General features: G+C 38.8%; 1 protein-coding gene across 2 annotated transcripts in view; it reads left to right on the top strand.

Annotated features, from left to right (window-relative positions):
• The window catches only part of TLK1 (tousled like kinase 1), a 63,467-nt gene extending 52,849 nt beyond the window's left edge, over positions 1–10,618 (top strand). For both annotated transcript variants that reach the window (XM_081917505.1, XM_081917506.1), the window contains exons 13-21: positions 1–98; positions 418–499; positions 746–837; positions 928–1,017; positions 2,328–2,497; positions 4,016–4,151; positions 5,770–5,881; positions 6,135–6,242; positions 8,824–10,618. In XM_081917505.1, coding sequence (XP_081773631.1) covers positions 1–98; positions 418–499; positions 746–837; positions 928–1,017; positions 2,328–2,497; positions 4,016–4,151; positions 5,770–5,881; positions 6,135–6,242; positions 8,824–9,000 — 1,065 coding nt within the window. In that variant the 3' untranslated portion in view covers positions 9,001–10,618. The remainder of the gene's footprint in view (positions 99–417; positions 500–745; positions 838–927; positions 1,018–2,327; positions 2,498–4,015; positions 4,152–5,769; positions 5,882–6,134; positions 6,243–8,823) is intronic.
• Positions 10,619–13,530: the final 2,912 nt, after the last annotated feature.

The following is a 13,530-nucleotide window of genomic DNA, read 5'->3' on the forward strand; positions in this document are numbered from 1 at the left end:
GAAGAAGCTGAAATACAAGCAGAACTTGAACGTCTGGAAAGAGTTAGAAATCTTCACATACGAGAGCTCAAAAGAATAAACAATGAAGATAATTCTCAGTAAGGCACTAGATTTTAATCTCGCGTACTTACTCTTCTCCACCTCACTCGCTCTGGAATAAATGACACACAGATATCCATGCCTCAACTCTGCAAAACCTGTTTTTTGTTTTTATACAAGCAGTACACTTATAATAACAACAACAACAACAACATCATAGAATGTATTTTAAGTTGAATCAGTACTGCTATGATCCAGAATTATAAGAATGAAACACTGCACTCCAGTATTTCTTTTTTTGTATACACAAAAATAATAAGTATTAAAATTAAGTACTTGCCTTTTTCATTGATCAATGTTCTTTTTTTTAATAATAAGGTTCAAGGATCATCCTACGTTAAACGAGCGATATTTGTTACTTCATTTACTTGGTCGAGGTGGATTTAGTGAAGTATATAAGGTAATGTCCTCTTCTTGGCTGGTAATATTTATTTATTTTTTAAATGTATGCCTGCCGACATAGGTGACCCTCTCTAGAACCAATGAGAAAACAGTCAATTAAAAATTCAAGGTTTTTTTCTAGTATTGGGCCAGATATGATGTATTGCACTCTCAAGCTATATTGAAATGTTAATAAATACAGTTCTCTGTGACTCGTATTTTACAAAATCTCTTTCTACTACTTTCCCCCCAACCTTCCTTGCAGGCTTTTGATCTCTATGAGCAAAGATACGCTGCTGTGAAAATACACCAGCTTAACAAAAGCTGGAGAGATGAGAAAAAGGAAAACTACCATAAGTAAGCGTTTCAAGAAAACACTTTTAATTTGTTACAAAGACCAAAAAAGTGTGTTCTGGTGGTCATGATTATTTTACCTATGTCTTCTAGGCACGCCTGCAGAGAGTATAGAATACACAAAGAACTTGATCATCCAAGGATAGTAAAACTTTATGACTACTTTTCCCTGGATACAGATACGTAAGTCTCTTTCTCTCTCTCTTCTCTCTCTCTCTCTCTCTCTCTCTCTCTCTCTCTCTCTCTCTCTCTCTCTCTCTCTCTCTCTCTCTCACACACACACACACACACACACACACACACACCAGTTAGAAATTAAGCCCACCCTTCAGGAACATCTTTGGTTGGACATAAGTATGATTTAAATTTCATGGTGTTTGGCCTCAGTGGCTCAGTATTTTCTCTAGTATGATGTTCTGAATGCTGTGGCATTGATTATTGTTCAAGTACCTTGGTTGTCAAACGGCTTGGCTCCCTAACAAATTGGCTCCTGAACGCCGCAAACCTGGAAGTGAGTGTTTCAGTTTGTGAACGTTTTTCGGAAGCTGAATGTCCAACTCTGCTTCCGACTGAGTGCAGGAAGCGCCTTGGTTTTCGAAGAAATGATTAAGTTCGACAACCAAGGTACCATTATAGATTGTTCCAGTTTCTTTTGTAAAGTGAAAATGTGATTTCTCCATTTGTGCATACAGTGGTACCTCGGGTTACATACGCTTCAGGTTACAGACTCCGCTAACCCAGAAATAGTGCTTCAGTTTAAGAAATTTGCTTCAGGATGAGAACAGAAATTGTGCTCTGGTGGCGCGGCAGCAGCAGGAGGCCCCATTAGCTAAAGTGGTGCTTCAGGTTAAGAACAGTTTCAGGTTAAGAACGGACCTCCGGAACGAATTAAGTACTTAACCCGAGGTACCACTGTATTCCAAAAAGTTTTTGTATCCATTCTTCTCTCATCTTCTTTTTTCCATTTTGGGCAAGTAACATTCTTGCAGCTGTTGTTGCATACATAAATAAATATCTTTCTATACTGTTTAGGTAGTTATACCCCTGTAATTCCCAAGAGGAAAGCAAAACCTACTGGAAGAATTAAGAAATCAAGATAACAAACTTTTTATAAAAGAATGGACATCGTTTATTGAATAATTACAAGCAGTTGGAAACTGATAAAGACATTGGCAGGATTATTGTAATAACCTGCTGTTTTAAAAAGAATATAGAAATAAAAGAAATAAATAGAAGGATAAGTTAATTTAGGATATGCAGGAAATGATAAAAGAAATTGAAGGAATTGCAGAAAGAGGAGGAAGGAAGTCGATTGTTTGAAATGTTACAATTTTTGTAAAACTATTGAAATGTATACAAATGAAAACCATAAATAAAAGTTAAGTGAAAATGTGCAATTAATGCAAAGAAATGATGTTCCTATTTCCATTGTATGCTTGAATAATTAAATAGCCTTTGTTTCCTTATCTAACTTTTATTTTTTCCCTTTCTAGGTTTTGTACAGTATTAGAATATTGTGAAGGCAACGATTTAGATTTCTATCTCAAGCAACATAAACTAATGACAGAAAAAGAAGCTAGGTCCATTGTAATGCAAATAGTAAATGCACTGCGATATCTCAATGAGATTAAGCCACCTATAATACACTATGATCTTAAACCAGGTAAATAAGAATTGGGGGGGATCATACATTGTATATTATATCTCTAAAACACATTCTTCTCTTAATTCTTAACTAGTGTAGCACATGCCTCTTTCTTTCTTTATTAAACCCATCTGAGTTCACATTGGCCATGATATTCTTTTATGGTATGAGTGCTTGGGATACAGGAGAGGTGTCTCTTTTAATCTCTGTTGTCTTTAATCCTTAACAAAAATGCGAATTTAGTTTTATCACTAAATTTAATCATTTAATCACACTCTTCTTTTTTCTAGCCTCACACACCTATTCTCTCTTTTCTGCTGTTTGCTTTGAAGGCAAATTTGCACACTCTGCCCCCTCACCCCACTACTTAATGTTTTGGCTTCTACACTGAGCTGTTTCGATGGATGTCTTCCATATTCTGTATGAATTTGGCTTCAATAGGATTTTCTTGTATCTTAAGCCACTGTGTGTGCTTAATTATAATTAGAAATGGATTGAAGTAGCAATAAAACATCATCTTTGAATGTGGCTTGAAGTATATATTTGATATGTGTACAATTTTATATCTGCAGCGTTTAGCTCCATGTGCCATGCGCTTGAACTCACAATCTTTATAATGAGGTGCAAAACCTCACATGCATGATTTGCCTTCAGTAAACCAGAAGTATAGTTAATTAGGTATTTTTCATTTGAATATGCAGGTAAATAATACTGCACACATGCCTCTTTCACACAGTTTTTGAGTCTTTTGTTCTTGTGTAGATCACTACCTAATACATTTTTTTTATTCAGTAAATGAAAAAGCGTTCAGGCATCTTCCGAAGTCCAAGCTTAGCTAAGGCAAATGGCATAGTACTGGGAAAATACTGAAAGAGCCAGCATTACAGTAAACACACAAAGATCTGACGCATCTACATGATACAGAGTTAGCACAGTACAGTCATACCTTGGATCCAGAACGCCTTGGTACTCAGACATTTTGGCTGCCAAATTCCACAAACTGGAAGTGAGTGTTCCGGTTTGTGAATGTTCTTTAGAACCCGAACGTCCGACGGGGCTTCCACGGCTTCTGATTGGCTGCAGGAGCTTCCTGCAGCCAATCAGAAGCCGCGTTTTGGTTTCCGAATGGTTTGGAAGTCAAATGGACTTCTGGAACGGATTCCTTTCAACTTCCAAGGTACGACTGTATTATGAAAACTTGGGAAGAATTAACTTTAACCAAACTGTAGCTATCCTTTGAAAATCCATGGCTCAAATTCTCCAAGAGATTGTTGAGACACAACTGCCTCTGCTCACAAGATGGGAAGTTCTGTGAATATATGAGGAAGACTGAACCATACGCAGCACCTTGAGCCCCTTGGAGGAAATATATAATAATAATATAATAAATATAATAATAAATGAATGAACCATAGATGTGCCTATAACTAGGGTGTTTCTGTTCTATAATGTCTTCATTTAAACACAATGGAAAAATTGTGAACCACTGCTGGGGGTAGACTTGGTTATTTTAACAAACTCTCTCCCTCTTGATAGGAAACATCCTTTTGGTAGATGGAACAGCATGTGGAGAAATAAAAATTACGGACTTTGGGCTGTCTAAAATAATGGATGACGATAGCTATGGTGTGGATGGAATGGACTTAACTTCACAAGGGGCTGGGACTTACTGGTAATATTATTATTTCCCATTTGGCAAATGTATTTCTTACTTGTGTGAGAACTGTTTGTAAACCTCCGCCGGCGGATGTAGTTGATGGAAAGAATGTGCTGTCGTTGGTTATTTGAGCTTATAACCTGACGGTAGAAGTCTGGATTCAACCCTCGAGTCGCACTAGTGAAAAAGCCCGCACAGTGGCTTCTGCTAGTGCAATGGGACTTTCCACCCAGGTGCCAACAAATTGCATTTGTGGGGTCAGGAGAATCCTAAGGGGAGCAGGGGGGATAGTTCTGCCTGGCGAGCTGAAATGTTTGTACTGCTGGAACAATTGCTGTAGTGCTGTGTTGAATTCCTTCTACAGAATTAATCTTCACTAATGCATAGAGATTAGTAGTTATTTAATCTTCAATTCTTTTATTATCATCATCAAGGTTTTATTGTCTGGTTTCTAGCTGAGGAGCTGAGGAATGATCACCTTCCTTTAGTGCAAACTTGGTGTAGTTTAACATACAGTATTGGTCACTGATGGAAGAAGGGGATAGTGGCAGAAATGTAGGGGTTTTTTTTAAAAAAAAGATCTGGTACAGTAGTTAAGGTTTCTACTGGAAATATGGGAATTGTTATGTACTTTATTATTATAAGAAACAGCATCTCTCCAATGTAGATTATAGTGAATGAATTATTTCTGTTTATTGAGTAGTATATGTTTGCTTATATGTGTTTAGGAATTTCTAACCTAACTTGTCTGCTTTCAAGGCAGCTTAAACCACACTACAGTTATCTGGTCTGAAATTCAGGCTCCTCACTTTTTTTTATTCTGTTCCATAACTTCCTGGTTTGGCATACCATAATCTGTTTCACCTAAAGTGGCTAACTGTGATTTGTGCTTGCTATCCAAACCAGATGTGGGTGGCGCTGTGGGTTAAACCACTGAGCCTAGGACTTGCCGATCAGAAGGCTGGTGGTTCGAATCCCCGCGATGGGGTGAGCTCCCGTTGCTCGGTCCCTGCTCCTGCCAACCTACCAGTTCAAAAGCACGTCAAAGTGCAAGTAGGTAAATAGGTACCGCTCTGGCGGGAAGGTTAACGGCATTTCCGTGCGCTGCTCTGGTTCGCCAGAAGCGGCTTAGTCATGCTGGCCACGTGATCTGGAAGCTGTACGCCGGCTCCCTCGGCCAATACAGCGAGATGAGCACCACAACCCCAGAGTCCTCCGTGACTGGACCTAATGGACAGGGCTCCCTTTACCTTATCCAAACCAGAATTGGAAGCCATTTTTTGAAGTGGGGTTCCAACCCTGGTTTGTAGAGCAGACACAAATCACAGCTTTGTCAGTTGAGATGTAACGACAAACAGTGTTTTGCCCAAACTGGGAAGTGTTTGAAAATCAGAGTGCATAAGTGAAGAGTGTCCATGAACTTAACAAACAGGTTATCATGTGAATTGACCAATACCACGTAAATCTATAAAAAAATAATAATCCTGGAACAAATAGAAGCATGTGAGAAAGCCACTAGATTCTTGGCAATCTGTATCTCTCATAAATACTTCAAAAAATCAGCCTGCTTCTGGAGGGGGAATGTTCTTAATGTGTCTGTTTTCAGTGACTGAGTTTTTATTTTTTCTATCAGGTATTTGCCTCCAGAGTGCTTTGTTGTGGGCAAAGAGCCACCCAAAATTTCTAACAAAGTGGATGTGTGGTCAGTTGGAGTAATCTTTTTCCAGTGTCTATATGGTCGAAAGGTAAAAACAAACCCTTAAACGTAAAGTTTTCTAGTGCATTTCAGTACATCTTCAACGTGGTCTTTTTGAAGGGGGGAAAAACCATTTCTGGAAGTAGGTATGGTTTTTCAGCCTCCACCATTTGCGTTTTCCCAACAAGGAGAACTTCTTTTTAAGTGGAATAATTTTAGAATAAAAAAGATGATGTTGCTGATTTCTTTTGCTGATATTTGGACATTTAGCAATCACTGTCTGAACTTTTCCCTTTCTCCAGCCATTTGGTCATAACCAGTCCCAACAAGATATACTTCAAGAAAATACAATATTAAAAGCCACTGAAGTACAGTTCCCAGTGAAGCCTGTTGTGAGCAATGAAGCCAAGGTAATATTCATGGACTCTATACATTCTGCTAGAATATGATGTAATCAACCTCGAGATGGATTTTGCTTCAGGGTTAAGGTCAAGAGATAACGTTGAGGCAAATTGTAACAAAATTTGTGTTAAGGTGTTTTTTTTAAAATAGCACACGATATTTCAATTCATGTATATCAATAAATAAATTTGAAAGTAAATGCAAAGTATCATTTGCATTGCGTATATATTAAATTGGTCATACTATAAAATGTAAGATACTAAAAGTAATAATTTCCTGAAAATCTTGCTCTCAGACTCTCATACATATTCTTGAATTTTTTTTTGGAGTACTCCTAACTAAATTTACTAATTACCCATGAAAACAGACAAATTCCAGATTATAGTAGTAAATATTTAAAGTTTCTTGACTATTTCTGAAATCAATTTTGATATTCCAGCAGGACTAAGCGGATGAAACAATTAATTTCGTCCTTTAGCATTTGTTAGTACTTCTCCTTCTAGAGAGGCCAAAAGTGCTTTGAATCAGTTTCCCATACGCTGTTGTCATTAATGCCATCTAATTTTAGTGTGTATTTGTCATTGTGAACTAGCAAAACTGCAATGACCACCTTAGAACCATTGTTTAAGTTCCTGTGATAGATTCTGAATGCAAAATTTGAGATTTCATTAGCACAAAACGTGATGTGAATGCAGAGGATATCAGTAAATGAACATTCTGCACCAGAAACTCTCTCAACAAGTCCCATGCTCCATTTTATGCACATGAGTACTTAATTATGGGAGTGATTCTCTCCCCTCCCCAGTTACTGGTTTACTTAAATAATGCAAATATAAATCTTGCATTTTTCTGTTGATTCCAAAAAAGAAAAAAGGTCAACCATTGCATGTAGATTATAATTGTGTGTCAAAAATTACCTTGCTGAATGGGGGATCCAGTGACATCTGATCCAGTTCTCCAGCTGGGATCTAAAGAGCCCCATCTGTGCAAAGGAACATTCTGGTTTTCAATTCTGGCCTTGGTCCTCTTTTGCTGGATCAGACGCCATTCCACTGGGTTCTTGGACCTTCAGTAGCATTTTGTGGCAAGGAGAGGCAGCTGTAGAAAAGAGAGTGTCAACCAGATTCCCTAAAGAAACTCGAAAGTAAGGCAGAAAGAGACCACCGCCACCTGCAGTTTGGCTGGCATTTGGTAAATTGGAGAACTACCTCCTCAACATGGAGATTCTGTTCTTTACTGCTAAGGCTACTAACCATTCATAGAGCCTGTCCTTTGAATTAATCTTGTATGCTTTTAATCTGATGGTTAGCACAGCCACCTGTCAAGAAGCTGGAACTCTTTGTGCTTGGCATCCTCCCACAACACCCTCTGCTTAGGAGACAGATAGACATGCGTGTGATAAATGGATAATGCCAGTTTACTCATTTGGACTTACCTCTGACTCCTGCTGTCTTGCCTTTCTGGGGTTTTTATTTTTAGCATCTGAAAATTATATCCCATGCATTTCATAAGGGAAATCGCAATTGCTAATCTTTTGCCCGTATGTGTTAGCGAAGGATGCTACCGATGTATGATTCGGAGCAGACATTGAAATATATGGAGGAGCAACTTGCAAGGCATGAGCTCTCGACCCCTTAGAAGGTGGGGCCTTTTGTGTAGAACGCCTGCATATTTACACACCTGCCATCATGAGATCAGAAACTTCCTTTAAAAAAAAAAATCTGTGATTCTGTGCCAGCTGTGTCAGATTCTCCCAAATTCCAGGCCATTTCTCAAGGTTTACTTTTGCGTAACATTTAAAAACTCCTATTTTTATTGATGTTTTCATGAAACTTTATTTCTGCTTAGTTTGGCAAGTAATCCGCAGCCCCTCCCCCCAAATTTTACGCGTTAAAATGTAGAACAGACAAGCGGGGAGGGGCTGACAGAAAGGTGAACACAACATTAATTATTAAATTTGCAAATATAATATAAGTAAGGTTCAGCAACAGAATTTTTACCTCCCTTTTCAAAGCTGGACGCTTAGTGAACAAAGCAAGAATTCTGTTGGAAGCTGGAACAGTAGCACTTTCAGTTTAGTGCTAACTTTACTCTTTTAATTTGACTGTTCAGAAATTAGTGCAGTTCACAGTGGCTGCGTACATTTCCAAATATCATTGGACAGTTCATTTATGGTCACGCTGTCTTTATGTAATAAAAGTTTGGGAGAAAAGAGTGTATAAATTAACATCTCTAAGCGTTCACATATTTCTCAGTGCCCACATCTTTGCAGATTAAACAAGAATTTGAGTGGCACAGGATGGAGGTTCAAACTGAGAACGTCTTGTGCAAATTCTGCGCGAGCTAAAATCTGAATTAAATCAGAAACTTTTAGCTCATCCTTCTGACGACTATGCTAGTTCACTCTGTGGTGTTAGTGGGTATCAGATGATGAGCACATCTCCATGTTGAATCAAAAGCCCACTTAACAACTTTCACTTTTATTTTTAGTACTTTAAAGAGCTCAGATCCCTCCCCAGAAGAGGTGATTCAGACCTCGTTTACTGTTAAGAGAATTTGCTCAATATACCCCCCCCCCTCTTTCCGCAGGCATTTATCAGACGTTGCTTGGCATACCGCAAGGAGGACCGGTTCGATGTTCATCAGCTAGCTAATGATGCTTACCTACTCCCGCACATGAGAAGATCAAATTCTTCAGGAAACTTGCATATGACTGGACTGGCAGCATCTCCCACGCCGCCAATATCCAGCATTATTCCCTACTGAAGCTTCTTAAACATGGAAGGCTTGCATGATATCGTCATGTAGTTTTGCTGCAGCGGACTTTCATCTGAAAGCGTTGGATTAGTGTTTTGACACAAGTTTAACAAATGGGGTGTTCAGACTGTGGCTCTTCTACAAATGTCATTTCTATGATTGGACTGGATCATGGTCTGTGAAGGGTACATTCATTTCAGACTCTCATATTGGAAACATTGAAGGACAGCATTACCTGTTGCCTCCAAGCAGATGTACTGTGTCTTTAAGACTGAAGAAAATGCGTGTTTTCAGGTTGCCGGGAGGGGAACACTGTAAATAGCCTTTTTAATACTTAACAACACTTTTGGTTGATACTGGAGAGCTCTAATAAGGGTAGTTTTTCATTATTTGAATAAAGAAGAAAATGAATGAAGCACGGAAGAACAGCACAGTGCCTGGACAAAAAAGCTAAATAAAGAATCTTTCTTCCCAAGAAGTCAACGTTTCAAAAACCAAAGTAAAAATGAGAGACACAGCTGTGTATTGTTAATTTCTTTGGATAGAAGTGATTTAGCATTCTGGGGTTGGGGAGAAATCTTTAAAATAACTTACGTTGGTTGAATGACTGTATTTCCAAAGGGATAACAATAGCATTTTAAGTAAGGTAGCAAAAGCTAGTTTGGAAACTAGTTCAATTATTTAAATGGCATTTTGATACTTAGCGGACTTGTCAACTGATATCCGCTGCCCAGGCTTTTGAAGAGGGATCTACAAAGGCCATGTATGTAACCAAAAGCAAACAGGTCATATTCAATGTTTCTATGCAGGATAATGACAAAATTCCCTTCTAACTGTATTGTAAATTGTTGTACAGAGGTCATATTTTCAGTTTAAAAAATTTCAGCAACTTATTCCTGTACAAATGTTTAAAGTATGGCTTTTCTAATTGGATATTGTATTTTTTTTAAGTCTCATTGAAGGCGCTTTTAATTGCTGCTAAATGATGTTGCTTTTGCTTTTGCAAAAAATAAAAATAAAATAAATCAAATGACCTCCTTAAGGTGCAAGTCAACTGTACGTCCTAGAGAGACTGAAAAGTAGATAATTCATTAACAATCAAGGCATGTAAAACTGATCTGTGTTGGAACTATACAGTGCAGTTCAAGTCAGTTTCCTGAGCTGGAGCACGTTGATAATAGATGTAGAAGTTGTTTATGGTTATTCACGGTTTCTGGAAATTCTGTCTACAAGGTGGGAAGATGTTCCTCTAAAGAGATGTTTCTTGTGGCCTGTACAGATATTTTAAAATGTGAAACATTTTCTAACTGCCTTGTACGGTAGAATCTTTTTTTCTTTTCAGAATGCAGTATCTCTCCCATACAAGATTCCTTTTACTGTCACATTCATAATGCTGAATACCTGTACGTAACTTTGTCCATGTTGCAGAAAGGAAGGCTGTATTACCACAAGGTTTTTCCCCCCCATTTAATATTGTACAGTTAAACTGTGGCTCTTGTTTCTGATGTTGCAAGCCATTTTGTTTTCATTGTACATAAGGATACATTAACTGTCTCTTCAAGATGCTGCTGAAATTGTAGAGAATGTAGCCAAAACAGTAATAAAATAATGACAGTTGGAATTTCAAGTAGTTCTCAAGTTATTGCTTTGGATTGAGAAGGGCATTTGCGATAGAACTTCGTTCGTTTTCATATCGGACCACGAAGTTCTGATCTTGGAGGCTGTCCATATATTATGTGGGAACAATGAAAAAGACACAGTACAAGTGACAAGGGCTATTATTACGTTCCCCATGTTCTACAGTGGTGATGTGTGCATTTTCTTACATTGAGATCTGTGCGTTTCAATGTCACCTGGGACTGTCTGATCCCCTTTCAGCTGACGTGCGTGAGACCCACATCTCACATTATTGCAGTTGGGGACAGAAGTCTTTTGCGCAACTTCTCACTTCTAAGTACAGTCATACCTCGGGTTACAGAAGCTTCCGGTTACGTTTTTTCAGGTTACGGACCGCCAAAACCCGGAAGTACTGGAACAGGTTACTTCAATGTTTCAGTGGTTGCGCATGCGCAGAAGCGCTAAATCACACTTTGTGCATGCGCAGAAGCGCTGAATCGCAACCCATGCGTGCACAGACGCACAGCTGCGGGTTGCAAACGTGCATCCCGCACGGATCATGTTCACAACCCGAGCGGCCACTGTACTATGTTTGCTTGGGGGCATATAAAGACGCCGGATGCTAGGAAATTCAGGAGAGACACAAAGGCAAAATTAAAACAGTGGCATTAGCTTCCATAAGATGAGGTGATGTCTACCAACTTGGATGGTTTTAAAAGAGGTTACACATTTACGGAGGATGAAACTATCACTGGGGACTAGGCATGGTTGCTATAGACTATCTTTGCATTGTTTGATTTCAGTGGACTTTCAATAATCCCATGCTTGAGCACCAGATCTACATCTACATAGATCTCCCTTGCTCTAGTTCATATTGTAATTTTGATGTTTTTGGCTGTGCGGAGATTATGAACCAGTCTTACTTGGAGCTGAATTAAGTTGCAACTATTTGTTTTTCTTTTGCATAAAATTTCACTTTGGCTCCATGCAGGATGCACTTCAGAATGCGTTGAAGACTTTGTAATAGGAGCAGCAACCCCAAATATCCATTTGCCCCTTCAGTGTGTGTGTGTTTATTTTACCTACAAAAAACAAAAGCAGGGGGTTATAGATCTTTTAAAGATGTATTTCTTGAATTCCCCCACTAATCTCCTGAAATGTGCATGTGGTTAATTTGGAACGTGCAACCTGAACAGGTAAGGATAAAAGGCAGAACACAGGAATCATGACTAGTAGCCCCTGGTAGGCTTTAATGCCATGAATTTGTCTAATCCTCAGATAGATGCCATTTGGGCCTGGCATTTTGTTTTGTTGGTTTTTATTTTCCCTATTAGACCAAGTACTTGGTCTCGCATCACTATTTGCCTCAGTTCCTCAAACTGCCTTCCAGCAAAAGTTAGTTCATATATACCGGTAAAGGTTAGTTCATATATACCGGTAAATTTCATTCAACTTTTCTGCAACTTTTCATTCTCCTTTAGCATAGTATTAGACACATTTGTCTTCCAAGGGTCCAACCATGTCTAGCTGATCCCCTGCCACTAATATATTTAAATATTTTGTTGCTGCCGTTCTTCAAGGGGAGCATTGTGCTTTTAGAAAATTCTTTCTTAGCATCGCTTATTGTCTGCTTGCATTCCTTTTGACCAAGTTTGTGTTCCATTTTCTTCGCATTTACACATGACTTCCATTTCTTGAAGGAAGACTTCTTGCCTCTAATAGCTTTCATAAATCATGCTGACGTCCTCTTGGCCCTGATCTGTGGTATACACTCCAGCTGAGCTTTCTACATTGTGTTTTTAAACAACTCCAAAGCATTTTGGAGTGATTTGACCATCTTGACACTGCCTTTTAACTTTTTACCAGTTCTCCCCATTTTTGAGAGGCTACTTCTTTCGAAGTCACATGCAACCATGTTTCATTTTCTTGGCAACTGACAATTTACTTGGTCCATTTAATTTTATTAAATTTAATATCATTTAATTTAATCACACTTGGTCCATATTCCCAATTTCTTCAGCTTATATCTTGCACCAAGTCCTAGTTGCTTCTCAAGATTAATATCCAGGGTTACCAACCCTCTGGGTCTGTTCCATGGCCAACTGTTTCAAAGCACAATTGTGTAAGGTACATGGGATGCGGGTGGCGCTGTGGTCTAAACCACTGAGCCTCTTGGGCTTGCCAATCAGAAGGTAGGCGGTTTGAATCCCCACTACGGGGTGAGCTCCCATTTCTCTGTCCCAGCTCCTGCCAACCTAGCAGTTTGAAAGCACACCAGTGCAAGTAGATAAATAGGTACCGCTGCAGCGAGAAGGTAAACGGCATTTCTGTGCGCTCTGGTTTCCATAATGGTGTCCCGTTGCGGCAGAAGCAGTTTAGTCCTGCTGGCCACATGACCCGGAAAGCTAGCTGTGGACAAACGCCAGCTCCCTTGGCCTGAAAGCGAGATGAGTGCCGCAACCCCATAGTTGCCTTTGACCGGACTTAACTGTCCAGGGGTCCTTTACCTTTTTACCTGTGCAAGGTACCTATAAATTATGCCTCTTTTTTTAAAAAAAAAATTAATTGCATTTCTGATATAATTCCATGTCAACTAAATATGGACAAAAATAATACAATAAGAAAAGAACCTCTGAAATAAAAAAGAGGTTGCAATTTAAGATTTCCAAGAGTAAAACAAAACATTCCTTAGCCGACTTCCTCTCCTCTCCTTCCATGATTCCCTTAATCTCCTCTCACGTTTCCTTGGTTCACCCCGTCTATCGTAGTAACTATTTTTATAAACTTTAGTTATTTCTTACACTGCTGAAAATCTTACCATCCTGCTAGGTGGATTGTTTGCTTATAGTACCTTTTCATTTATTCAATAAACAATATCCAGTCCTCCTGAAATTTTACCTCTTTGTCATGACTGGAAAACAA

The sequence above is a fragment of the Podarcis melisellensis genome, assembly GCF_964234715.1.
Source record: "Podarcis melisellensis genome assembly, chromosome: 1".
Lineage (NCBI taxonomy): Eukaryota > Metazoa > Chordata > Lepidosauria > Squamata > Lacertidae > Podarcis > Podarcis melisellensis.